This window comes from Dama dama, chromosome 4 (genome assembly GCF_033118175.1).
Source record: "Dama dama isolate Ldn47 chromosome 4, ASM3311817v1, whole genome shotgun sequence".
In the NCBI taxonomy this organism is placed as follows: Eukaryota; Metazoa; Chordata; class Mammalia; order Artiodactyla; family Cervidae; genus Dama; species Dama dama.
In genome coordinates, this window is record NC_083684.1 from 31,214,831 (window position 1) to 31,242,067 (window position 27,237).

Consider the following 27,237-nt stretch of genomic DNA (forward strand, 5'->3'; position numbering starts at 1 on the left):
GTGAAAGAAGAAGTGCAGGGAGCGTGTGCTGTGCCGGTGTGAGGTGAATGAGCAGAGGCCGCCTGCCCGCAGCACAGAGGTTCCCAACTTCCCCTTCTTCCTGCAGAAGGCAGCGGGCGGGCAGCGAGACAGCAGCAGCCGCACAGGTCAGCTCCTCTGTCTGTGTCTCTCCATGCCCCACTCCCCCTAGACTCTGTCCTGACCCTTGGGTCCCCAGTGGGCACTGGGCGCACCCCTGCCTGGGTGGTTGTTGGGCTGGTGACATCCCCGGAGCAGCAAGGTGGGGCTCAGCTGCCTTCCCTTCACCAGTTCCTGGGCCTCTGATGGCAACTCCTAATCTCAGGACTGTAGTGATCTATGTTTTTGGTTTTCTTTTGTCTTCCGGTGGTGGGGGGACATATTTCTGTTTTTTTTTTTTAACTTGAAGGATAGTTGGTTTACAATGTCGTGTTAACTTCTGTGGTACAGCAAAGTGATTCCGTTACAGGTATATATGCATTCTTTTTCAAATATTCTTTTCCATTATGGTTTTTAAAAGTTAATGAATGAATTAATTAGTTTTTGGCTGCGCGTGGGCTTGCTCTAGTTGAAGTGAGCAGGGGCTCCTCTTTAGTTGTGGTACGCGGGTTTCTCATCACCGTGGCTTCCCTTGTCCGAGAGCATGGGCTCTAGGACGCACAGGTTTCAGTAGTTGCGATACGCCAGCTTAGTTGACCCCGAGGCATGTGGGATCTTGCTGGGCCAGGAATCAAATCTGTGTCCCCTGCATTGGCAGGCAGATTCTTAACCAGCGGACCATCAGGGAAGTCCCCAAGATGGTTTGTCATAGGATTTTGAATATAGTTTCCTGTGTTATACATCTTGTTGTGTTATATATCTTGTTGTTGAGATCTATGTTTTTGAAAAAAAGAGGTTTCAGTGAAGGAGTAGTTAGGCTCTGGGTTCAAACCTTTACTCCTCTTACTCACTTTGTGGCCTGGGGCAAGTTATTGAACTTTGCTTTTCTCGACCTCAGTTTCCTCATCTGTAAAATGGGGCTAGTCCAGTAGCCTGCACCTCAGGTGATGGGGTGAGGGGCTGGCACAGAGTTGATGTTGGGCAGATCAGAGCAGGTGCAGTTCCTCTGAGTGCCCTGGACTGGAGCCTGGGGACAGAGTGTCCCAGGCAAAGGCTCTGGATCTGATTGGGTCGTAGACACCCCTGTTGGGCCCTTGTGGGACCTCCTGTTGGGAAATAATAGCACCTGTCAGGACTTCCCTGCAGAGATCACAGGTTCACTTTTACCCAGGCCACAGGGAGGCGGAGGTTGGAACTCCAGCCTGTGGTTGGCAGGAGCAGCTGTTGGGAGGAGCACGTGGGGCCTACCCAGGAGCAAGCTGGCTCAGTGGGCTCTGGCGCTCTTGGGGAGAGGGTGGGCTTTGGGGTACACAGCCAGCTCTGGAGAGGGAGAGGAAGGCAGGGGTTCTCTGGCTCAGTGTATTCCTGGCTGGGAATCTGGGTCAGAGTCTTAGATTCCCAGGAGTGTGGATCATGGATATGGTTGTTTGAGTCTCTCTTCCTGGGAAATGTGCTTCTCAGGATGTGCCAGAAGTAAAGAACATGCCTGCCAATGCAGGAGACGTAAGCGACGTGGGTTCAATCCCTGGGTCGGGAAGATCCCCTGGAGGAAGGCATAGGCAATCCACTCCGATATTCTTGCCTGGAGAATCCCGTGGACAGAGGAACCTGGCAGGCTACAGTCCACAGGGTCTCAAAGAGTCAGACAGGACTGAAGCAACTTAGCACACACACACGCCCTAGGAAATAGATGACCTTGGCCTCATTTTACAGTTGAGAAAACGCAGCAGCGAAAGGTGAAGTTTCCTTGCCTGACTTCACAGCTCAGGCGCTGAATACTGGAACTAGTTATAGAATTTACATCTCCCAGAGGCTCTGCTCTGCGTGCCACCTGTCCCCTCATGTTCTGTCGAGCTGATTAGGGTTTTGTTCTTCCCTGTAGCAACTCAGCCCCCCGGCCACCTTTCGGAAGCTGTAGCATATCTCGGGGGAGAGCACTTGACTTGGAGTCTGGGTTTGTGTTTCAGCTTGCCCACCGGCCTGCTGAAGAACGCCAGGCAAATTCTTGTGCGGTATTCAGTTTCGCCACGGTTAAGTGGAACCTCCTTGGGAGTCAGGTAAGGGATTCCTGTTTCCTGGGCTGTGTGCTAAGTCACTTCAGTCATGTTAAACTCTGTGCGACCTTATAGACTGTAGCCCAGCAGGCTCCTCTGTCCACGGGATTCTCCAGGCAGGGATACTGGAGTGGGTTGCCATGCCTTCCTCTAGGGTATCTTCCGCTCCCAGGGATCGAACCTGAGTCTTCTGCATTGGAGGTGTGTTCTTTACCACTAGCACCACCTGGGAAGCCCTCTCCTATTTCCTATAAGGCCTCAAATAGTGAATTGCACTATTTGAGATGGCTGAATGAGAAGGAGATGGCTGAGGGTGTGGGGTAATGGTGAGTGGTGGTCTCTCTGAAAGGATGGGGAGGGGGATGTTGAAGGTTGCAAGCAGAAGTGAAGATTGTGGTTTGCTCCTGGGAAAGGGGATGGAAACCACAGCTTCTATTTGGGTGCTTGGGGGGGGGATCACTTCTGCTTTGGCCTTAATTTCCCCAGCTGGGTGGGGGTATTAAGCTCTTCTTTGCCCTGTATCTGTCTGGCAGCAGCATGGCCAAGGGCCTGGGGACCCAGTCTTAGGGTCCAAACCCTGGAGATCAAGTCCACACCACTGGCTGAGCCTCAGTCTTCCCGTCTGTACCCCAAGGGAGTCTTTTCTGCATTCTTGGGTTCTCAGTTTTCTCAACAGAAATATTCCAGATGGCCTTATTCAGTGGTTTCCTTTGTCCCCCTAAATGATTTCTTTCAATCTCTGAGGCTCTGAGAGGGTAAGTGAATTGCCCAAATGAAAATAAAAAAAATGAAACATTAAAAATATTAGTATCAGAAGGAACTTAGGAGAATTCCTTTATAATGTTGGAATGGGGAAGGTCTTTCTACCTAAAACTCAAATATTAACCTAATAGCCAAACATACAAGAACCCAACACTCTGACTCCATAGTCTTTATTCTCTTTTAAAATAAAAATAAACATACATATTAATATATAGCATTATGGGAATTCCCCAGGGGTCCAGTGGTTAGGACTCTGTGCTTCCACTGCAGGGGCATAGGTTGGGAAATTAAGATCATGCAAGTCAAGTTGTGTGGTACAGCCAAAAAAATAATGCTAAGACAAATGGGTAACCACCAGGAAAACGTTTGAATCCCTATTGCATACTCTAGGATCAACACAAATGGACTGGAGATTCCAATATAAAAAAATGAAACCTTAAAAGTATTAGAAGAATCTTAGGAGCATTCCTTTATAATGTTGGATTGGGGAAGGTCTTTCTACCTAAAACTCAAAATCCAGAAGCCCAAAGAGAAAATATTGGTAATTTTTATTATAGAAAATTTTTATGTTAAATAAAGAAGGCTACCTGGCAAAAAAAAGACCATATATAATGTCAAAAGGCAAATGATGAATGAGGAAAGATATTTGCAACTCATATAATAGACAAAGAGCTAATTTTCCTATTATGTAAAGAGTTTCTAGAAGTTGATAAGGAAAAGTCTAACCCAATACAAAAATGGGCAGATAATGAAGTTGCACTTGCAGCAAACAAGGCAGGTGTTGATAACAAACACAGCCACGCTGTTTGTAAGAGCCAAAGACTGGGACCAACACAAATAGCTCTTAACAGGGGGCTGGTGGTCCAGTGGTTAAGAATCCGCCTTCCTATGCAGGGGACATGGGTTCCATCCCTGGTCTGGGAACCAAGATCCCATGTGCTGCAGGGCAACAAAGCCCGCCCATCCTGTAATGAAGACCCAGCGCAACCAAAAACAAACTCACAAAACAGGGCTGGTTAAGTAAATTATGGTTTGTCCCTAACATGAGACTGTGCAGATGTGAAAGAGAAAGTGGAGGCTGTAGGTACTGTTAGGGAAAGCTCTCCAAGATGTATTCTCACATGAAAAAAAAAGGGCAAAACCATATAGAGAGTATGCCACTCTTTTCTTTTAATGAGGGAACTCATATTTACTTATATTTGTATGAAGAAACTGGGAAAGACCCAGAAAACAGTAATAGCAGTGGTGAACTGAGGTGACTGGGAACTGAATGGTTAAGTGACCCAAGAATCAAGAATTCTTTGCCTTTTACATCACTTTGTATTGATTTATTGTTTATATTTGAAAGATATGTTTCTAAACCATTGAAAGAGTGAATAAAAATTCAGAAATGAATAGCTAGAATAAATAGGGTAACTTTATGAAACACAGATGAACAAAACAAATAGGCCAGCATCTTACCTCCCAGAAGTGACCTTGATGTGCTTCTTCCAGACTTTGTGTATATAAAAAGCATAATTTTTACAAGAATTGGATTACATTGTTTTACAACATTCTTTTGTTTCTCATAAACTATATGTCACTGTTATTTTTTCTATAATGGTAAATAGTCATTTGGAGTATTTGAAAAATCATAAGCATTGAAATATTTGCTTTTCTGTAATACATATTTGTTGTAGAAAATTCAAATAATACTGAAAACATGAAAAAAGAAAAAAAAAAAAACCCTCCCAGAACTTTATTAACATTTTGGTGACCATTCTTCTAGATACCCTCATAGATTTAAACATGCACATAAAGATAATTTTCCATAAATGTGATTATGTTCAGTTCAGGTCAGTTCAGTTGCTCAGCCGTGTCTGACTTTCTGAGACCCCATGGACCGCAGCACACCGGGCTTCCCTGTCCATCACCAACTCCCAGAGTTGACTCAGATTCACATCCATTGAGTTGGTGATGCCATCCAACCATCTCATCCTCTGTCGTCCCCTTCTCCTCCCACCTTCAAGCTTTCCCAGCATCAGGGTCTTTTCAAATGAGTCAGTTCTTCACATCAGGTGGCCAAAGTATTGGAGTTTCAGCATCAGCATCAGTCCTTCCAATGAATACTCAGGACTGATTTCCCTTAGGATGGACTGGTTGGATCTCCCTTTGGACAGGGAGATCCAAGGGACTCTCAAGAGTCTTCTCCAACACCACAGTTCAAACACCACAGTGGAGAAGTTCAAATACCACAGTGATTATGTTACACGAGTTATTTTTAACCTGCTCTTTCCATTCAATGGGCTTCCCAGGTGGCGCAGTGGTAAAGAATCTGCCTGCCAATGCAGGAGACACAGGAGTTGGGTATTCGATCCTTGGGTTGGGAAGATCCCCAGGAGAAGGAAATGGTAACCCTCTCCAGTATTCTTGCCTGGGGAATTCCATGGACAGAGGAGCCTGGTGGGCTACGGTTCATGGGATTGCAAATGAGTCAAATAAAATTGAGCAGCAGGCATGGCATTCCTCTCAATGATATTCCATGCTTCTCTTCTATGTGGCTGTTTACATCATAATTCTTCGTAATGAAATGGCAATCCGTAGTACTATATTTAACTTTTAATTTTGAAAAAGTGATAAATTAGCAAGAAGTTGCAAAAAATGTACACAAAAATTTTTGTGTACATTTCACCCAGTCGTATTCAATGGTAACATCATTCATACCTAAGGTACAACATCAGAGCCAGGAAATTGTTTTTGGTACAATTCACAACCTTTATTCAGATTTCATCAGTTTTTATACACTGACATGGGTGTGTATATGTACATGTGTGTTTAATTCTATGCAATTTTATAAAGTGTAGATTCTTGTACAACAATGAAGATACAAAACTTCCCATCACCACAAGGCTTCTTGCGCTCACTCTTTACAGAAACATCACCAGTCCCTAAACCACTGGCAACTACTAATCTGTCCTCCATCTCTGTAATTTTTTTATTTCAAGGATGTCAAATAAATCAAATCATAGACTATGCAGCATTTTTAGACTGGCTTCCCCGCCCCAGCATGATTCCCTAGAGACCCATCCAAGTTGTGTGTCAACATATTTTTCTAATTGCTGAGTTGTGGTTCATGGTACAGATGTACCTGAGCTTGTTTAACCATTCACTCATTGAAGGCACATTGGGATTGCTTTCAGTTTGAGGCTATGGAGAATAAGGCCTCCTATGCAGGGTTTGGTGCGAACATGAGTTTTAATTTCTCTGGGTTAAATGCCCAAAAGTGCGATCGCTGGGTCATATGGTACATGTTTAGTTTTATAAGATATTACCAAACTTTTCCAGAGTGGCATTGGACTGTAATTTTTATAACTATTCCTCTATTGAGGAATAACATTTACATAGTTTTTGCTTTTTTATGATTAGCAGTGGTATTATAAATACTTTTCTATGTATTTTACCTGGCTTGCCCTCTTATTTCCATAGGATAAATTCACAAAAATGAGTTTCCTGGATCAGAGGCTATTCAGAATGAAAAGTGTGTGTTGTCAAATGATTCTCTTGAAAAGGCTGAACTCTTGACACTCTCATGGGGAGTGGGGTGTGTTTGTCTTTCACTGGATGATACCATATTTGCAAATCCAATGGTAGAAAATTGAAAGGTCATGGGGACATCCCTGGCAGTCCAGTGGTTAAGACTGTACTTCCACCAGGGTGCACAGGTTTGATCCCTGGGGAACTGGGATCCCACAGGCCAAGTGGTACGGCCAAAAGATTTAAAAAAAAGAAAGAAAACAAAATTAAAGGTCATGCTCTTCACTACTTCTCTCTGCCATTGCCATCAAACAGGTGTTTGAGTTCTGTGGTTCTCCCTTCCTGGAACTCTTGTGGGGCTTTTCTGGTGACTTTCTCCCCCCGTGAAGGAGGAAGGTTAGCTTTCTTATCCTCTCCACGCCTTTCCACTTCCTCTTCCCTATTTTCTCACTATATTTTTGGCTTGACTCTCCAAAATTTGGTTTATAGACGGATGCTTCACCTACTACAGTTTTCTATTTATTTAGCTGATTTATTTTATTTATTAAACTCATACTTTTGGAGAGTAGTTTGATGAGTTTTGACAAATACATAGAGTCCCACATACATGTCTATCCCAATCCAGATATAGAGTATTTCCATCCCCACTTTTTAGGTAGCTCAGTGGTAAAGAATCTGCTTACCAAGGCAGGAGACGCAGGAGACTTGGGTTCAATCCCTGGGTCGGGAAGATCCTTTGGAGAAGAGAATGGCTGCCCACTCTAGTATTCTTGCCTAGAGAATTCCAGAGACAGAAGAGCCTGGTGGGTTATAGTCCACGGGGTCGCAAAGAGTTGGACACGACTGAGCCATTGAGTAGAGCACATCCCCCTGAAAAGGTGCTTTGGCTCCTTTTATAGTCAGTTACCTTTTCCCCACCCCATGGAAACTATGGAGGTGTTCTCTAACACCAAGCTTTTACTTTTCTGGAAGATCATATAAGTGGAATCATAAAATACATAATCCTTTTTGTCTGGCTTATTTCACTTATCATAATTACTTTGAGACTCAGCCAGTTGTTGCCTATGTCAGCAGCCCATTCTTTTTTTTTTGCTGAGTAATAGTCCACAGCATGGATATATCACAGTGCTTATCTTTCACCACTGGATGTAATTTTTTGGCCGTGCTGTGCAGCTTGTAGGATCTTAGTTTCCCAACCAGGACTGAACCCATGCCCTTGACTGTGAAAGCACTGAGTCCTAACCACTGGACCACCAGGGAATTCTCCTGATGGAAGTTGGTGTTGTTTTCAGATTTTTCAAAGTGCCTGCCTACCTGCCTGCTAAGTTGCTTCAGTCATGTCCAACCCTTTGTGACCCCATGGACTGTAGCCCGCCAAGCTCCTCTATCCATGGGATTTTCTAGCAAGAATACTGGAGTGGGTTGCCATGCCCTCCTCCAGGGGATCTTCCCAACCCAGGGACTGAACCCGTGTCTTCTGAGACTCCTACATTGCAGGCCTTCTTTACTGCTGAGCCACCAGGGAAGCCGTTTTTCAAAGTGGTGGTCCCATTCTACATTCCTTCCATCAATGCATGAGAATTCAGCTGTTGTATATTCTCAGTAACACAAGATATTACCAGTCGTTTTGATTTTAGCTACATCAGAAGGTATGTAGTGACTTCTCTTTGTGGTTTTATTTGCCTTTCCCTAATTACTAGTGATAACTGAATATCTTTTCATGTGCTTGTTTGCCATCTATGTATCTTCTTTGGCTGAGTGACTGTTTAAATCTTTTGCCATTTTTTATTGGGTTATTTGTCTTCTTGTTTAGTTTTATGAATTCTCAATATAGTCCAGATGCACTTTTTTTTTCCACATTTGTGTTTTCAAATATTTTCTCTCAGTCAATAATTTGTATTCTCACTCTCTTAGCAATGATCTTCAAAGATTAGGAGTTTTAATTTTTTATGAAATTCAAGCTATCCACTTTTTCCTTATATAGGTGATATTTTGGAGTTGTTTCTGCCCATAGTGCTATTTTTTTGGGCTAATTTCTGCATGTATTATGAGGCCTCACAGTATAGTGTCGCCATTTTTACATTAGACAGATGTTAAAATTGAGAAAATTCATTCTGTATTTGACATATTTTTTTTATCAGTTTCAACACTCTGCATTTCTTTGTGTAGGTCCGTGTTTTCATTTGGTATAAATTTTCTTCTGCCAAAAGAATTTCCTTTAATATTTCTTTTAGTGCAGGTCTGCTGGAAATGGGGCTTTTTGGTAGTTCATCTGGTTAAGAATTCGCCTGCAATGCAGGAGACCCCGGTTCAATTCCTGGGTTGGGAAGATCCCCTGGAAAAGGGAGAGGCTACCAACGCCAGTTTCTTGAGCTTCCCTAGTGGCTCAGATGGTAAAGAATCCACCCGCCGTGCAGGAGACCTGAATTTGACCCCTGGGTTGGGCATCCCCTGGAGGAGGGCGTGGCATTCCAGTCCAGTACTCTTGCCTGGAGAATTCCCATGGACAGAGGAGGCTGCTGGGCTACAGTCCATGGGGTTGCAAAGAGTCGGACACAACTGAGCGACTAAGCATAGCACGGCCGCTGGAAATAAATTTTTTAAGCCATTGCTCATCTGAAATGGTCTTTATTTGGTTTTCATTTTTGAAAGGTATCTCCACTGGACATCAAATTCTAGGTTGACACATTTTTCTTGAAATATCTAGTTGTGTTATCTTCTGGCTTGTATAGTTTCTTGAGAAGTCTCTTGTAGTTCTTATTTCTTATCTCCCGTATCTATTGTTTCTTTTTCTCTCTGCCTTCAAGATTTTTTTTAATCTTGGGTTTTGCGTCAGTTTGGCTATGATGTGTCTAGGTGTGGTTTCTTTATATTTATTCTGCTCAGTTTTGTAGAGCTTTTTAAATCTGTAGTGTGTTGTCTTTCACTAATTTTGGAAAAAATTTCAGCAATTATCTCTTCAAATATTTCTTCTATGTTCTTTCTCTTCCTTTTGGGACTCAAATCACATGTTTATTAGACCATCTGCTTTGTCCTACCATTTTGAGTTTTATTTTGACTCTTCTTACTGTTTGTGTTTCAATTCCGATTATTTATATTGTTCTATCTTCAAATTCACTGATTACTTTGCTGTGTCTGGTTTGCTGATAAATAGGCCTTTAATGGCTCGGATGGCAAAGAATCTTCCTGTAATGCAGGAGACCTGGGTTCCATCCCTGGGTCAGGAAGACCCCCTGCAAAAGGGAATGGCAGTCCACTCCAGAATTCTTGCCTGGAGAATTCCATGGACAGAGGACCCTGGCAGGTTATAGTCCATGAGGTCACAAAGAGTTGGACACAACTGAGCAACTAACACTTTCACTTTTTTTCACTCCACAATTGAAGAAATTCTTTATCAATGATATTGAGTATTTCATTTCTACCTGACTCTCCTTAATAGTTTCCATTGCCCTCCTGAAATATCCTGTCTGTCCTTAGGAGCATACCTTTCCACCACCTGCTTTCCCATACTCATGTATCTTTAAGTCCCTATCTGATAGTTTTAACATTTTGGTCATCTCTGGCTCTTCTTCTCTTGTCTCTTTTATCTTTTGACAAAAAGTATTTTCTTTTTTCTTGATTTTATGTGTGTGTTGTAAGCTTTGACTGAATACCAAGGCATTGTGTGAAAGCACAGTAGTGAGGTAAATGATAATTATGCCTAGAAGTGGGCGTCTTTCTTATGTCATGGCTTAAGTAGAGGGCATTCATTGAATCAGTCTAGTCTGTGGTCGATTTGGGTTACAGTTTTGTTGTTGTAGGTACCTTCTCTGCAGCATAAGCATCACATTTCTCCAGTGATGGATGGACAATACTCTGTGCTTAGTGTGAGCCCTTGAGTCCCACGTGGATTTTCTCAGTAATCCTACTCTCATCCTTGCATGCATGCAACACAGAGGGAATCTTTCTTTGTGTTCTGGCCCCTTTGCCAGTGGTAGACAGCTGTTGCTGATTACTTAGTAATCAAAATTTTGATGGTAATCAAAATTTTTGATGGGAGCAGTAGATTTCTTGTTCTCTTGCTCTGAGTTTCAGTCTTAGATAGCCTTGTGCCTGAGCCCCATGACTGGGGCTTTCTTAGCTTTCCTGTTTCTTGTTCAGTGACTGGCAACTTCTGCCTCTTACTGACTTCTTCTCCTTCACCCTCATGGAGCCCAAACCCTGCCATGCATTGGTGGAGGGGTCTTAGGTGTGAATGAAGTTCCTGCCTTTCTCGCAGCAGCAGCAGCCCCTTGTTTTATAACAGTGCAAAATCCTGGGCTCTAGTGGGTTTGGCCACTCCATGCCAGCGGCAGGTAGCTTTCGCCTAGCATCAGTGCAGGATCTGGGGTAGGTGGGCTTTATTTGGCTACACTGTGCTGCATGTGGAATCTTAGTTTCCTGACCAGGGGTCAAACTTGTGCCCCCTGCATTGAAAGTGTGGAGTCTTAACCAATGGACCACCAGAAAAGTCTCTTGTTGGGTTTTTTTTTTCACTTCTCCATTAGAGGCAGCAGATCTTTTCCTTATAACAAGTCAGGGACCTATGAATGAGGGTCTCATCACGGCAAGGCCAGGGCGCAGATGTTGGTCTCTCGCAGCAGCCAGTCACCATCATGTACTCACACATGGCCTGGAGCTCATCCAGGCTTCACCCTCAGACCTCAGCATGCCTGTGTCACCACAGGGGTTCTCTCAGATCCCTGCCCCACCCCTGGCCATTCTCATGAGCACCAGCAGAGGACTGGGGGAGAAATGGTCAAGTGGATACAGACTCCCCTTGTGTCTGGGGCTCTCAGGGGTTTTAAACGCTCATTCTCATTCATTCTCAGCCTTTAACAATCCACTAAGATCACATGATATCCCTTATATTCAGAATCTAGAAAGAAATTATACAAATGAACTTACTTACAAACCAGAAACAGACTCACAGGTTAGGGAACAAACTTGTGGTTACCAGCGGGGAAGGAAGGGGCGAAGGACTAGTTAGGGAGTTGGAGATGGACATGTACACACTGCTATATTTGAAATGGATACAGTGTGTTAACTGCTCAATTGTGTCCATCTTTTTGTGACCCCATGGACTGTAGCCTGCCAGACTCCTCTGTCCGTGGAATTCTCTAGGCAAGAATACTGGAGTGGGTTGCCATTCCCTTTTCCAGGGGATCTTCCTGACCCAAAGATCGAGCCTAGGTTTCCTGCATTGCAGGCAGATTCTTTACTGCCTGAGCCACCAGGAAACCCAAGTGACAATTCACCAAGATGCATGGTTTGTGAACTTTTCTGTAAGTTTTACTTTGATAAGACTATTATTAAACAATGTTTCTGAGTGATTAAAAAAATAAAATGGACAGCCAATAAGGACCTACTGTATAGCACATAACACTATACAGTGTTATGTGGCAGCCTGGATGGGAAGGAAGTTTAGGGGAGAATGGATACATGTATGTGTATAGCTGAGTCCCTTTGCTGTCCACCTGAATCTATCACAACACTGTTAACTTTTGGCGATACTCCAATGTAAAATAAAAAGTTAAAAAAAGAACCCATTACGGTATCAGTTGTTCTCATCTGCTTTTTTGGCAACCACACCTCATCCTTGAAGGGCTTATCAACCATTGGAAACCAGTTTATCTGATTGTTTTGTGACTTCAGTTCTCTAACAGGCTCAAAAAACCAGTTTTGTACATCATTTGGCTTTTTCCACTGTCAAGATGGGAGTGATGTTCTCTTGTGGCTCTCTACATCATAAATGGATGTCAAAATCATTTTTATATGGTTTTTATACAATTTTAAAAATATAGGGAATTCCCTGGCAGTTCCGTGGTTAAGACTTGGCACTTTCCCTGCCAGGGCCTGGGGTTCAATCCCTGGTCAGGGAACTAAGATCCGGCATGCAGAGTGACACAGCCAAAAAAAAAAGTTTTTATAATGCTTTAAACATCTTATACTTTATGTCAATTTGTGTAGCAAGATTACGTTTCCTTTCCTGTACAACTTAGTTTTCCTGAAGTTAATTCCTTCTTTTTATTTTTCATTTGCAAGCTTTCTGTAAGACATTTCTCAAAATAATTTTTCTATGTATTCAGACCTGTCAGACAATCTGTATATTCGCCTCTTTCTTTTACACATTGAGACCTCCCTCCTGGAAACTTACTGTCTTCTGCTTCCTTCTGGACAGGATGTGCCCTAGGCCAGCTGTCCAGCCATCAGCCTGGGCCTTCTTTTCATGCATTTTCTGGGGAGTAGCTTCACGTCTCTTCTGGTGGTTTTCCTTTACCCTATATGTTCTTTCATGATTTAGGCTCTCATTTTGTTGGAGCACATCCTCCAGCAGCTTCCTGAGAAAGGTGTATATTTAAAAATACCTAGGGATCCTTGGTTGAGCATGAAAAACTTAATTGCCTGGTAGGGCTTGGTGACTGGTGAAGCTTCACCTTAAGTTTGGTCTTGGCCGCTTTAGTAAGGAGCACCAAAATGTCAGTAACTAGAGGATAATTTTCTTGGCATGATTGGGTCTTCAGAGAAAAGTTTTCTCCTGCCTTGGAGCACCATTGCCTGGCTGCTGCAGTCTTCCGGAAGCTGACTGGAGGAGGCGGTGGAGAGGGGACATGGCTTCACTTTGCTGTACCAGAATGGCACCCACAGAACGGGACCTTTCCGCTTCTCTCTGGTGCACTGTCTCCCCGGAATGTACTTTGAGCTGTGACAGGGTTGGGGAGGGGAGGGTGGTGAGGAAGGCTCCTGGATGTTTCTGGTGACAGAGGAGGTATGGAGACACAGCCGGTCATTTTAAAGATTCACAACAACGAACCCCACCGCCCCCCATTTTTAGCCTCACCCTCCATCCTGCCTTCAGAGGTTCCAAAGCCTCTAGTTCCTAAGTGCCCCCATGGTTGTAAGGCTTGACCTCTCTGCCTTCTCCCTGCCCCTCACTGATCCCACACCCCCTGTACTGACTTCTCCCTGACGCAAGCACTCGGGTTCAACATGTCATGGTCTGCTTTTATTTTTTTAAAACCAGGTGGCCACCTGCTTTGAAACCGCCTAAGTTTTACTGATATTTCTCATCTGCTGTTGTCTTCTTTCCCACTGTTCTGTCTTTTGTGGCTTTGTGTCTGTTTTATTCATTCATTCTCATTTTATTTTTTTAGTTTTTAGAAATTTCTTTTCTTTTCTTAATTAAAAAAAATGTTTGGCCTCACTATACAACATGTGGGATCTTACTTCCCAACCAGGGATTGAACTCTTGTCCCCTGCATTGGAAGCACAGAGTCTCAACCACTGGACCACCAGGGATGTCCCATTCAGTCTCATTTTAGTGGAGTTTCAGGGGCAGACATAAATTTGCTATGTTTAAGCAGAAATTGGTCCATTCATTTTAAAACCAAGGGAGCTTATGGCAGAAAGGGGCAGGATCCTTTAAAAAAAAAACAACCAAAATCAAATCATTGGATTTATTTTCACAAATTTGAGCCTGACATCTTAATTCATAACTAGCAGCTGCTGTGGTTTCTGGCAGTCACAAAAATAGGTGAAAAGGAAGACGAGGTTTCAAAGCAAATGTTGAATACAATACTTAACAATATGTTTGAATCACATTCTACTTTAAAATGGGCATTGGGGGAATTCTTTGTGGACAAAGGCAGTGGTTTTCCTGTTGTCCTCCAGCTGTCACAGTTCTTGGTGGCCTCTGACCATCCATGATTATCATAAAAACTATCCTTCTCCCAAAACTCTTCATTCTTGTTTTTTCCCTTCTAACTTTCCAATTCCCCGCAGCAGCTGCTGCTGGCAGTTTCATCAGAGAGGGACAGATTCTTGCTCAAAGTCACATGGTGGGTGAATGACAGGGCTGAACGGGGTTAATGACAAGCAACTCCCAACTTTCCCATTGGTGAGGTCAGAGTTCTGGGGAGGCCCCCAGAGAGACCATTTTTTTGGGAGGAGGGAGTGACTCAGACAGAGCTGCAAATGGCAGGGTTTGGTAAAAATGGTCCAGGATTCGGGTTTCAGGGAGATCTGGCTTCAGGCAGCCTCACTCGAAGCAAGCCCCTTGCTCTGTGAGCTGTGGTTTCCGCGTCTGTGGAATGCAGGAGTGTGAGGATCAGGTAAGATGCTGCCCTATTAATCTAGGGACAGGCCAGATGCCTTCCCAGAGACATGCACATTTTCCAGGGTGGGAGCCAGTTCCTGGAGGAGATTTGATACACGACATGGATTACTGCTGGGCCCCTTTCCTCTGCCTGTGTCTCTTGGCGTCTCAGAGCAGGACAGAAGGTAAGAGGGCTTCCCTGAGCTGCAAGAGCCATCCTAGCCCGGACCCCTGACTTTGATGTGAAGCGGGGGTGGCCTCAAACCAAGGGAGATTGAAAAGAGGGCACTTCCGTCCTGGGGCAGCAGCCTGGGGCAGAAGAGCCAGAGGCCATGGGATGGCCAGGGGGTTGGGGAAGGTGCAGGGGACAGCTGCGGACAGAGACTGAGGCGGTTGTTGGATTCGCTCCTCGCAGAGGCGTCCCAGAAGATCCTGAAATGGATGCAGAAAATGGAGGCGATAACCAGGGGCAGGAGCAGCCCACCTCATGCTGAGTGAGTCAGGCGTCCCTCCTCGCCTGCCCAGAGTCCGCTGTGCCTCCACCCCCGGCCTGCATTTTGACTCGGTGGCCCAGGGTCTCTCCAGTGTAGACTGCTCATTCATTTATTCAACACTCATTTACTGAGTATCTACCGTGTGCCCGGCACCACACTCTGGAGATGTGGGATGGACGCACCCCTGTTCTCATTGAGTTTGCTGTCTGGTTGGGGGCCCTTAGCCGTGGGTGCCATGAAACCAGTGCAGAATCATGGGTCTCTGTGCATTTTTCTGGGAAGGGACTCCAAGAATGGTCTGGGCTCTCCCAGGTCCCAGGCTAAAAACCCTAGGTGCTCAGAGTGACAGGCCAATGCTGGTGACTTAACAGGGAAGTGTAGGGACTGCAGGGCACTTCAGCCAGTGGGGAGCAGCCAGGCAAGCCTTCCTGGAGGAGGTGCCAATAAACTGGGACCCAAGCAAGAGTTAATGGGAGAAGGAGATGGGTGGGGTGGGGAGGTAAGGGTGTGCCAGGAACACTGTGTGTGCAGATGTTTGGAGGTGGGAGTGACAGGGGTCTGGGATGGGGGAGGCTGTGGAGGGTTCCTCTTGCCCCCATCCTTATCCCGGGCTCCAGCTGTCTCTCTCACCTTCAGCCTTGTTCACGGCCTAGAGTCGGAGCTGCTCAATGCCAGCTTCAGCGGCTACAACCTCACCTTGCAGACGCACTCCATCCAGGCACTGGCCTTCAAGCTGAACTGCAACTTCGCTGGCCTCTCTCTGAGCAGTGCCGCTCTGGAGAAGGTCCCCCAGGTCAGAGATGCCCAGGGATTGAGGGTACCCAGAACCTCTACCCCAGAAATGCTCCAGGGGTTGAAGGTCTGGACTTTCCCCAGGGTCCATCACCCACCTTCCCACCAGTCTGGGCTCTGGACTCTGCCTTAATAGCTGTGAGTTGTTGTTCAGTCGCCCAGTCGTGTCCAACTCTTTGTGACCCCGTGGACTGCAGGACGCCAGGCTTCCCTGTCCTTCACTGTCTCCCGGAGTTTGCTCAAACTCATGTCCCTTGAGTCAGTGATGCCATCCAACCATCTCGTCCTCTGTTGTCCCCTTCTCTTCCTGCCTTCAATCTTTCCCAGCATTAGGGTCTTTTCCAATGAATCAGGTCTTCACACCAGGTGGCCAGAGTACTGGAACTTCAGCTTCAGCATCAGTCCTTCCAATGAATATTCAGGGTTGATTTCCTGCTTTTGCAGGTTCCTGGGGTGAGGTACTCGGAGAAGGCAATGGCACCCCACTCCAGTACTCTTGCCTGGAAAATCCCATGGATGGAGGAGCCTGGTAGGCTGCAGTCCATGGGGTCGTTAAGAGTCGGACACAACTGAGCGACTTCACTTTCACTTCTCACTTTCATGCATTGGAGAAGGAAATGGCAACCCACTCCAGTATTCTCGCCTGGAGAATCCCAGGGACGGGGGAGCCTGGTGGGCTGCCGTCTATGGGGTCGCACAGAGTCGGACACGACTGAAGCGACTTAGCAGCAGCAGCAGCAGCAGCAGGGTGAGGTAGCCCCGGGAGAGGCCAGGGGCACTGGACCCCTTTGAGGGCCCCGGTGTGATTCCTGCTGAATGCCTGGGTGTTGGGTGCTGACGTTGAAGGCCTAGGATCTCGGGACGTTTGGGTGGAGGTGCAGCCTGGCAGGAGAGGGTTCTGTGGGTGGAGGCTCCAAGATAGGAAGTGCTTGGGAGCAAGGCTGGGAGGGCTCCAAGGGAGTGGGGAGCGGTGAAGTGTTGTGGTGGGTCTGGAGGACTGTGGACACAGGGCCCAGCCTGTCTCTGGCCCTCTGCAGGCCCAGCCCCAACACGCCATGCAGTTCCCGGCCGAGCTGACCCGGAATGCCTGCAGGACCCGCTCTGGGGAGCTTCGTCTCATTTGTATCTACTTCTCCAGCAGCCGCTTTTTCCAGGTCAGCCCCTGCTGGTGGGCCATGCAGAGTGGGCACTGGCCCCTTCCTGGGGGCATTGCAGGCATCCATGTCTCCTCCTGGCCTTCTGTGCAACCTCAGCCAGTCAGCGCCCCTCTCTGGACCTCCGTTTGAACAGAATAGTAGGCAGCCACCATTATAATATGCAAACGAGACTTAAGAAATCTGCTGCGTGTGTGCCTGTCCCTAAACGGGAGGCAGACAAGGTCACAAGATCTTTGTCCTCAGAGAACTCACCATCTCAACAATTAGACCAGGACCTTAGAGACTTAATTTTAGCTCAAGGTTAAGTATAATCATAGAGATTCAAAGGGATGAATGAGTCAGGGTTGGGTCAGGATGGTTCCCAAAGAGCAATCCAAGAGGGCTTCCAGAGGAGGTGCCCTTTAAGCTTGACTTTGAAAGTGAGTTGGGATAGGGTGAGGTGGAGGGTACTAGGCTGGAATCCATTTAACAAATGGGAGGTGAGGGTGGAGGTGATGAGGAGACAGGGCTCCAGCTGGAAGGGGCAGCATGTGCAAAGCCTAGGAGGTTGGCACAGCTGTGCCCATGAAAGCCATGCTGCTTGTTCTCGTCCAGGGAGGAAAGGATGGAGAAGGGGGCTCTTGGACCTCATCCAGGGTCTCCTTGTGTTCCCGCCAGTCAGCCCTTCTTCTCTTGCCCTTCCAGAAAGACATCAACTCATCTCTGCTCAATAACTATGTTCTGGGGGCCCAGCTGAGCCATGGACACGTGAGCAACCTCAGTGAACCAGTGAACATCAGCTTCTGGCACAACCAAAGCCTGGTATTGTTGGGGGGGCACCCCCATTTCCACCCCATCCCTACCCTCTTGTAGCTATCCTGTTGAATATTGGTTTGAGCAAACCCAGCCTTGTGGAACTATCTTAGAAACAAACTGCTTTAAATTTTGAAGTGTTTTGAAAATTCCTGACAAAGAAACGAGAAAGAAGCTTTTAGTCACTGCATTGGTCAGGATTCTTTGAATCACAAAAGATAGAAAACCAGCTCAAGCCAGCTTGAACAGAAAAGGGAATTTATTGCCTCCTGTACATGAAATGTCCATGACTGCTTCAGGCACAGCTGGATCCAGGGGCTGATACGATGCCATAATGCCTCAGTCTCTGTTTCTCAACAGTGGTTTCCTGCCTTGGTTTTCCATCCTGTGGCAAGATGGTAGCTGAAGTGATGGACCTCCTTCCCTTCTTCTCATTGGGCTCTTTCTTGCCAGTGCAAATCAGGATCCCATAACAGATCCTAAAGGTCCAGTTGGATCATGTGTCCATCCCTGAACCATCACTGTTCCCAGGGGGATGGAACATGTGGACTGGCCAGGCTGTGGTCACATGGCCCAGGGACTGGGCTGGATTTATATGACCTGTCATTGGGAGAGGGTTGGGTCCTCAAGGAAAGTACAGATGTTGATGCCAAAAGAAGGAAGACAGGCTGCTGGGTGGGCGCAAGCTCTGATGGCATTCTTGAAAAGCCCAGAGCTTCTACACTCTGGCCCTATCTTTACTCAGTCTCATCAGAACTGCTCTGCACTCTCAATTTCTCCATCATCATTTCATTTCATTCTCTGAGCTTTAGCCCCTGCAGTTCCCTCCACCTGGTATGTCCTTGCTCCACTTAGAGAAAATCTGATGTGTGCTTGAAGGCCTCAGTCCCCCAGTTGTCTCTTCCCTTCTCAGGATTCCTCCACCCCTCTCTCTGCGGCTTTCCATGGCATGCCTGTTTCATTTCCCTCACCTCTCCAACCACACAGCTTGGCATCAGGGTTGTCTGTAGATGACTCTCTCCCTCACTGGGATGGGTCTGGACCATCATTGTTCCCCATGGGGAGGAGGGGAAATGGGACAGTTGATCATAGAGCACCTGCTGTATTGGCCAGAGCTGGGTACTCAGGATTCCTCATTGTCTTTGATGACTCCACCATCCATGTAACTTGAGTATGCATGCTAAGCTGCTTCAGTCACGTCCGACTCTTTGTGACTCTATGCACTGTAGCCTGCCAGGTTCCTCTGTCCATGGGATTTTCCAGGCAAGAATACTGGAGTGGGTTGCCATGCTCACTTCTAGGGGATCTTCCTGACCCAGAGTTTGAACCTGCAGCTTTTATGTCTCCTTTATTAGCCACTAATACCACCTGGGAAGCCCATATCTTGAGTATAAATGGTCCCATTTTGCAGATGAATAAACTGAGGCTCAGAGAACCTCTGTGATTTTCCCAGGTCTCTCTCAGGGTCCATGGTGGAAGTGGGGCTGGAATCTGGGTCTGTCTGATGCCAAAGCACAGCTGGTGCCTGGTAAAATGTTGACAAGGGTGCAGCTGAGTCATGTTTGGCTCCCACAATTTCCAGACCCTGATCCATGGCCTTCCCCTCCACCCCTTGGATGCACCCAACTCCAGCATTTCCCCTTAGGAAGGCTACACAGTGACCTGTGTCTTCTGGAAGGAGAGCGCCAAGGAGAGCTACTGGGGGGCCTGGAGCCCCGAGGGCTGTCACACACAGCAGCCCTCACCTTCCCAGGTGCTCTGTCACTGCAACCACCTCACCTACTTTGCTGTTCTTATGGTATGTATGCGTCCAGTCTGGGTGAGGGTGGTCAGAGCTGCAGAGGGCCCCATACCTAGGACAGAGCAGAAAGGTAAAAGTTGGTGCAAGGGACAGAAATCCAACTCAAAGGGACTTAAGGGGGGGTAAGAAAAAAGAAACTTATGAGTTCATGTTCCTAAAAGGTTGGATTAAGCTTCAGGCATGGCTTGATCCAGGGACTCAATATTACCGAGACATGTCTCTATCTCAGTCTCTCCACTGTGCTTGCTTTGTGCTAGCTTAGTTCTCAGATAGGCTCTCCCCACGGAATAATAATATGGCTGCTAGTGTTTCCTGTGGTAGGTCCTACTAGGCTTCAGGTTTCTTACCAATTCTGCCGGCCAAAATCTTGGGACTGAGTCCCAGAGGCCTAGAGTGTGTCACATGTCCAACCCTTAACCAATCACTGTGGGCAGAAGGAGGGAGGGCTCTGATAGGCCAGGCCTCCTGCGCCTGACTGCACACAGCAGGAGCAGGGGAGGGTCCACCCCAGTGCCTAGGAGAGTGAAGGTGGGGAGGAAGGAGAGATGGGAGTTGAGAGACAGAAAAGCCATGCTGATGCTGATGGCATTGTAGAGGACGGGGGCTTGGAGCTGAGATCTTGGCAGGTCTTTGATTCAGGCAGGGGAGGGTATTTCCATGCTTCTGCCCCTGCCTTTTCCCCCACAGCAACTCTCCCAGGCCCCTATCCCTGCAGAGTTGCTGGCGCCTCTCACCTACATCTCCCTGGTGGGTTGCAGCATCTCCATCGTGGCCTCGCTGCTCACTGTCTTGCTGCACCTCCAGGCCAGGTATTCCCCTGCCCTCATGCTGGGCCTGCCCACCCACTGCTGCCCAGAATGCCTCCTTCTTTTCTACTTGGCCCCGCGAGAGTCAGGTGGGCTTTCCCGGAAGGCAGAAGGCGGGGTGGGGGAGGAGTGGAGGCAGGAGACCAGCCTCATTGTGTGTGGCCGCTGTTGTGCAGGAACCGCCCCTCTTGACCTGTGTCCCGGTCACTCTGTGTCTATGAGCCCAGGGGGCGGCGCTGCCTGGTGACATCCAGGTCGCGGAAAGCCATGCTCCCACCTGCAGGAAGCAGAGTGACTCCGTAACACGCATCCACATGAACCTGCACGCCTCCGTGCTGCTCCTCAACATCGCCTTCCTGCTGAGCCCTGTGCTGGCCACGCCCCCAGTGCCCGGGGCAGCGTGCGTGATGCTGGCCGCCACCCTGCACTTCGCGCTGCTCAGCTGCCTCACCTGGATGGCCATTGAAGGCTTCAACCTCTACCTCCTACTCGGGCGCGTCTACAACATCTACATCCGCCGATACGTGCTCAAGCTCTGTGCCGTGGGCTGGGGTAAGCACGGTCTCCCTGCCCTTTTGCTTCCTGAGGCTTCCCGCGGGTCTTGGGTGTCTGTCCCCTCTGTCCTTTTCTTTTTCCTCCATTGCCATGACCACCATCACCATGGTCACCATCCCTGCCAACACCCACCACCACTTCCTACATGACTATTCTTATCACCACTTCCACCTCCAGAACGATTCTCATTACCATCTCCCGCACCATCATCAATCACCTCCACCTCCATCACCACCACCATCCTCATCCTTGTGGTCACCACCATCTCTGGTACCACCGTCATCAGCATCCCTAGCCTCTCTATTATGTTTCCTCACCAGTTCCCAAATCCTCTCTCCGATTACCTCCCAGCCACAGCCTCCCAGCAGGACCACTACCGCTACAGCTATAATCCCACCCTAGAGCCCTCACTCATATCAGCCTTCTCTAAGCGTGTGTGCGAGCATGGGAGCTCAGTTGTGTCTGACTCTTTTGTGACTCCGTGTACTATAGCCCACCAGGCTCCTCTGTCCATGGGATTTCCCAGGCAAGGATACTGGAGTGGGTTGCCATTTGCTTCTCCAGGGGATCTTCCCGACCCGGGGATCGAACCCACGTCGCCTGCATTGGCAGACAGATTCTTAACCACTGGACCACACTGACAGCGGCTGGGGGGTCAGAGCAGTCTCTTTCCTTCCCCACTACTTGCCCAGTAGAACTGTTGTAGCAGCTCATCTCTGGGATCTCCTGACAAGACTCTGAGCCTCTGTCCCACTCCTCAGGGGTCCCGGCCTTCCTAGTGCTGCTCCTTCTTGCCGTCAAGAGCTCTGTTTACGGACCCTTCAAGATCCAACTCTCCGACAGCCGGGGAAACAGCACGGTCTTCAAGACCACGTCCATGTGAGTGCGCCCAAGGCTGCGGCAGGCTCCCCGGCTCTGGCAGCAGGGTCACTAGGTCCTGGGGCTCTAGATGGGGCGTCCTGTGGGCGGGGCGCTGGCGGCGGGGCCGGGAGGGGCTTCCAGAGGGCGTGGTTTCCAGGCGGCTTTGCCACGCCCCTTCCGCTGGATCCACAAGGTCTCCCGCTGGGTGAGTTGTTACATCGCCGCACAGCCGGCTACCTTGAGGAAGCACCTGCCTCCTGGCAGCTGTCGGCCAGACCCGCTCCGGCTCTCAGGCTCTGCGGTGGAGCTCAGCTTGTGCCGACTCTCCTTTCTCCTCATCACCTTGCTTCGCTCACTCTCTTGGCTCGGCCCCCACCCCCGAGCTGTGCGTAGGATGGCACCGCCAGCCCTCAAACCTTCCTGGCCCGAGAAGAGAGTGTTGTGGGGGTTGGAACACCCCAGGGGCCGGGCACAGTGTGTGTGTGGGGGTGGTCTCTGGGGGGCTCTGAGGGACAGACTCTGCCCCTCCTTCCTGTGCCCTAGGACATTAATCTTTCCCTTGTGATGGAATGTTTCTAACAGGTGACACAGAAGGAACAGCTTAATAACCCCCTATAGACCCATCACCAGCAGATGGCCGTGTGGCCTTTTCCCCTCTCCTGACTGAGATCAGCTCAGGCCTGCTGAGGGCTGACTAATCCTCACAGCGGGAGCGGGTCCTAATGTCAGCCCTTGTTTACTGTCAGGGAAACCGAGGCACAGGCAGCTGAGGAGCCCTGCCCAAGGAGACCCAGTGGGGGCAGGCAGAGGTGGGACTTGGTCACAGGCAGGCTGACTCCCTGGTCCCCAACCTCTGCCCACCCTAGCCACTGGGAAGTGAGGGTTCTGGGCACCATGTGGGGCTGTTCAATTCAGTTCAGTCACTCAGTCGTGTCCGACTCTTTGTGGTCCCAGGGACTGCAGCACGCCAGGCCTCCCTGTCCATCACCAACTCCTGGAGTTGACTCAGACTCATGTCCATCATGTCGGTGATGCCATCCAACCATCTCATCCTCTGTTGTCCCTTCTCCTGCCTTCATTTGTTCCCAGCATCGGGTCTTTTCCAATGAGGCAGTTCTTCACATCAGGTGGCCAAAGTATTGGAGCTTCAGCATCAGTCCTTCCAATGAATATTCAGGACTGATTTCCTTTAGGATAGACTGGTTGGATCTCCTTGCAGTCCAAGGGACTCTCAAGAGTCTTCTCCAACACCACAGTTCAAAAAAAAAGAAAGCTGAGCGCCGAAGAATTGATGCTTTTGAACTGTGGTGTTGGAAATGACTTTTGAGAGTGGGGCTGAGTTAAGGTTAATTCTTCTCACTGTGAGGGTCGGGTGGTTTCTCTGAGGAAGTGTGACTTAGGACTCTTTGAATGTGTGTTTTTATCATATAATTTGCTGACACGGGCAAAATAACTGAAGTGACATTTCCATAGGACAGGAAGTGGGTCAATGCAGAGGTGTTAGTGAGCAGCCCACCTCCCCGCCCACTAAAAACTGGCTTCTCCTGAGTCTTCCTCACCTCTCCCTATCTCCTCTCACCCTGGATTTTGTGACTTTCATTCACTTGCCTTTAAAAAACCCTTACTACATATGTATGTATTCTTTACAAAATCTTTTTACATGTTTTATTTTTTTTCTTCTTTTTTCTCTTCTTTTTTTATTCAATGTTTTATTTTTTAAGTTGAAGTATGATTGACATATAGTGAAAGTGAAAGTCACTCAGTCGTGTCCAACTCTGCTACAACCATGGATTATAAAGTCCATGTAATTCTCCAGGCCAGAATACTGGAGTGGTTAGTCTTTCCCTTCTCCAGGGGATCTTCCCAACCCAGGGATTAAACCCAGGTCTCCTGCATTGCAGGTGGATTCTTTACCAGCTGAACTACAAGGGAAGCCCAAGAATACTGGAATAGGTAGCCTATCCCTTCTCCAGTGGATCTTCCTGACCCAGGAATTGAACCGAGGTCTCCTGAATTGCAGGCAGATTCTTTACCAACTGAGCTATCAGGGAAGCCCATATAACACTTGACATATAACACTATATTAATTATAGGTACACAGCATAATGATTTGATATTTATATATATATTGCAAAATGACCATTGCAATACATGTAGTTAACATCCGTCACCATATGTAGTTATAGAATTTATTTTTCTTGTGGTGAGAACTCTACTCTCTTAGCAACTTTCAAATATGCAAGGCAGTATTATTATTTATTTTTATTTTATTTTATTTTTAACTTTTTGGCCGCACTTCACAGCATGTGGGATCTTAGTTCACGGACCAGGGATTGAACCTGTGCTCCCTGCAGTGGAAGTGTGGCGTCTTATTGTGGTTATTGTTGTTCAGTTGCTCAGTCATGTCCGACTCTGCGACCCCATGGACTGTGGACGCCAGGCTTCCCTGTCCTTCACTATCTCTGGGAGTTTGCTCAGACTCATGTCCATTGAGTCAGTGATGCCACTCAACCATCTCATCCTTTGTCACACCCTTCTCCTTCTGCCCTCAATCTTTCCTAGCATCAGGGTCTTTTCCAAGAAAGACCATTAATGGCTGGACCGCCAGGGAATTCCCCTGCAATGAAGTATTATTAACGGTAGTCATCATACTGTACATTAGATCCCCAAGACTTACTTATTTTATAAATGGAAGTTTGTACCTTTGACCCACTTCACCCATTTTTACCCACTCCCCCACCCCCACCCCCACCCCCTGTGGCCTGGCTGGGAAGCCAGGTTCAGGATTTTGCCATATGTGTGGTCAGGCAAGAAATGATGGGGACAGGATTCAGGAGACAGTCCAGAGGCCTAGGAGACCGTGGCTTCCCCACCTCGGGCCTTGGGAGCCATACCCATCCCGGCACTTACCCCTCCTCTGCAGATGCTGGGTGCAGAACTCCTGGGTGCACCGTGTCCTGGTCATGGGCTATGGTGGCCTCACGTCCCTCTTCAACCTGGTGGTGCTGGCCTGGGCGCTGAGGGTCCTCAACAAACTGCGGGCACAGGAGAAGGTGCCGGGCTCCCGGGCCTGCCGGGACACCGTCACCGTGCTGGGCCTCACGGTGCTGCTGGGCACCACCTGGGCCTTGGCCTTCTTCTCCTTCAGCGTCTTCCTGCTGCCCCAGCTCTTTCTCTTCACCATCTTCAACTCGCTCTACGGTAGGGCCTGTGGATGGCATGGGGGAAACCCTTGGCGGGGTGGTGGATCGTGGACAGCAGGTACTGTCTACTGCTGAAGGGCTCCAGGTCGAGGGGGCTGAAATTTGGCCCCTGACAGTCTGGTTTGGGGCTACACCAGCCCACAGGAAGGGGGCGCCACCTTGTAATTTGCACAAAGGCAACCTATGGGCTTGTGCAGGCTGGTCCTCCAGCTCCTACGCTCCATCCCTTTTGACTTCCTACAGTGAGGGTTCTGAGAATTACTCCTGGGTGTCAGGGAGGCCCAACTAGCCCCGACCCAGAAGGTGCCTGGATTTGGAGGGAGGCCCCACGCTGCTCTGTGACGCTCCCACTGACCAGTCTTTTGCTTGCAGGTTTCTTCCTCTTCCTGTGGTTCTGTTCTCAGAGGTGCCGCTCAGAGGCAGAGGCCGAGGCAGAGATGGAGGTATTCACCTCCTCCCAGATGGTGCAGTAGTCTGGACTACCTGGACTTTCTGGCCCGGAGCTCCGAGACTCTCTGGGTGCCTGCAGAAGAGAAGATGGCAGGCCAGCTGCTGGAGGCCAGAGGTCACTGTCACCTCCTGGGGGCCTTTTCCACCTCCATGGCTTCCCCAGGCCCAGAGGGCAGGATGTTGCTCTACCTCCTCTGGCATTATGCTCCAAATGCCAGGTCAACCCCACCTGGGGGCAGCCAACTCGCCCCTGGTGCCTGGGCCCAGCTGGCCAAGCCTGTGACCAGAGCACTGGTCATGGAGTCAAAAGGTCATGTTTCAGCTTCTGGCTCTGAGTCTCCCTGTCTGACCTTGGACCTGTCATTTCTCACTGACCCTCACTGACCATCTGTGACATTGGGACAGATGGCTCTGGTCTTGCCCTGTCCCAGAGCTCTATGCAGATTGAATGAGACCAGGGAGGAAGAGGTCATAGTGGGGTGGGGCAGCTGGCTGAGGGCAGCTGGGGACAGGGTCTTGACCAGCCTGTCCTGGAAAGGCCTGCTGGGCCCTGCTTCCTTCCTTGGGGAGAGGGTCATCCCAGGCCAGGGGTCCCCAACCCAGTGCTTAGAGACCCACCTAGTGTCTGAGACCTCATCAGCCTGTGTCCAAAGTTTCTTTTCCTTTTGCTCCCAGATTATGAGGACTAACTCCAAGCCCACCTTTCCCAAAGATCAGAAAATCCTGTCCTTCCCAGAAGCTCCTCCTCCAGGGCTCCCCAGACCGCTATAGGCCATTTAGACTAGTGACTGAGGTCATAGGACTTCCTGGAGGTGGGAGGGGAGTGCCTCATTCCCCTCCATCTGAGCTCCAGTGGCCAGGCATTTTGATGACTGGGCGGGTTTGAATTTCCCCTGGTAAGGTGTGAGGATGTGTGTTCTAAATCTCAGATATTTTGGTCTGTTCTCTTGGAGCTGGGAGGCACCTACAGTATTTATAAATTGGTATAAATTATGCAAGTCTTTTGTCATGCTGCACATTCTTGTTTTCTTCTCATTTGCTATGTTAGCCGTCACTGTTGTAGAGAATCACCATTGCCCTTGACCTGTCCTAACAGATCGAGTAGACCACGCCTGAAGCCAGCGCATTTCCCAGACTTCCCACCAGGGGGCGATGTTGGCCCACAGCGGAAGCCATTGGGTCCAAAACCACGTCTGGAGATGCTGTGGTCGCCTGTCTGTGGACACAACACACCAGATGGAGAGGCCCTGCCTCCAGGACTGTGCGTGCTGAGTGACCAGCAGGGGGAATGCCACCTTGCCTAGATGGCCATTTCTCTTTCCCAACACAGCCGCCCGCTCTGGCTCTCAGTGTCTTGCGCTCTGGGCATCTTGCACTAGAGCAGTGGGCTGGGATAGTTCTCAGGGACTGGCTCCAGGCCATCAGACAGATTTTGATGACTTTGAACATCACAGGGCGGGAATTGGAGCCAGATCCCTTTTCTCCCGGGGGGACCCTCTGCCCTCTGTTCATTTCTTAAATGAATAGCCTTTCATGAGGTGGCGAGTGGTTTAATTCCAGGGCTAGACAGCCTGGGCTCAAGTGCCAGGCCTGTCACTTGTTGGCTGTGTGACCATGGACGGACCATTCCATCTGTCTGTGCCTGAGTTTTCCCTTCTGTAAGATAGGGGTAATAGTAATACCTACTTAGAAGGTTAAATAAAATGACCCATATAAAGAGGCTTAGCAGAGGGTAAGTAAGTGCTCAGTAAATGGTTACTGCCATCA

The 27,237-nt window shown here is 48.4% G+C and overlaps 1 protein-coding gene across 3 annotated transcripts; it reads left to right on the forward strand.

Annotated features, from left to right (window-relative positions):
- Window positions 1-27,237, forward strand: ADGRG5 (adhesion G protein-coupled receptor G5). 3 transcript variants are annotated; one of them, XM_061138601.1, is made up of 13 exons: window positions 1-146; window positions 2,085-2,174; window positions 14,643-14,744; window positions 14,975-15,053; window positions 15,690-15,846; window positions 16,883-16,999; window positions 17,687-17,803; window positions 19,440-19,592; window positions 20,283-20,404; window positions 20,685-20,953; window positions 21,718-21,835; window positions 24,741-25,018; window positions 25,393-27,237. In XM_061138601.1, the coding sequence occupies exons 3-13, from the start codon at window positions 14,681-14,683 to the stop codon at window positions 25,491-25,493; spliced, it is 1,575 nt and encodes a 524-aa protein (XP_060994584.1). In that variant the 5' UTR covers window positions 1-146; window positions 2,085-2,174; window positions 14,643-14,680; the 3' UTR covers window positions 25,494-27,237. The 3 variants fall into 3 exon arrangements, with proteins under 3 accessions (XP_060994584.1, XP_060994585.1, XP_060994582.1); XM_061138602.1 differs by lacking the exon at window positions 2,085-2,174 and having other exon boundaries at window positions 25,393-25,463; window positions 26,567-27,237; XM_061138599.1 differs by lacking the exon at window positions 2,085-2,174.

Bases quoted from the DNA above. Each gene is read 5' to 3' on its own strand.
- ADGRG5 (XM_061138601.1), top strand. From the start codon at position 14,681: ATGGATTACTGCTGGGCCCCTTTCCTCTGCCTGTGTCTCTTGGCGTCT. The intron at 17,804-19,439 runs GTATTGTTGGGG...ATTTCCCCTTAG, and splicing joins TCTGGCACAACCAAAGCCTG to GAAGGCTACACAGTGACCTG. The intron at 20,405-20,684 runs GTATTCCCCTGC...TCCCACCTGCAG, and splicing joins TTGCTGCACCTCCAGGCCAG to GAAGCAGAGTGACTCCGTAA.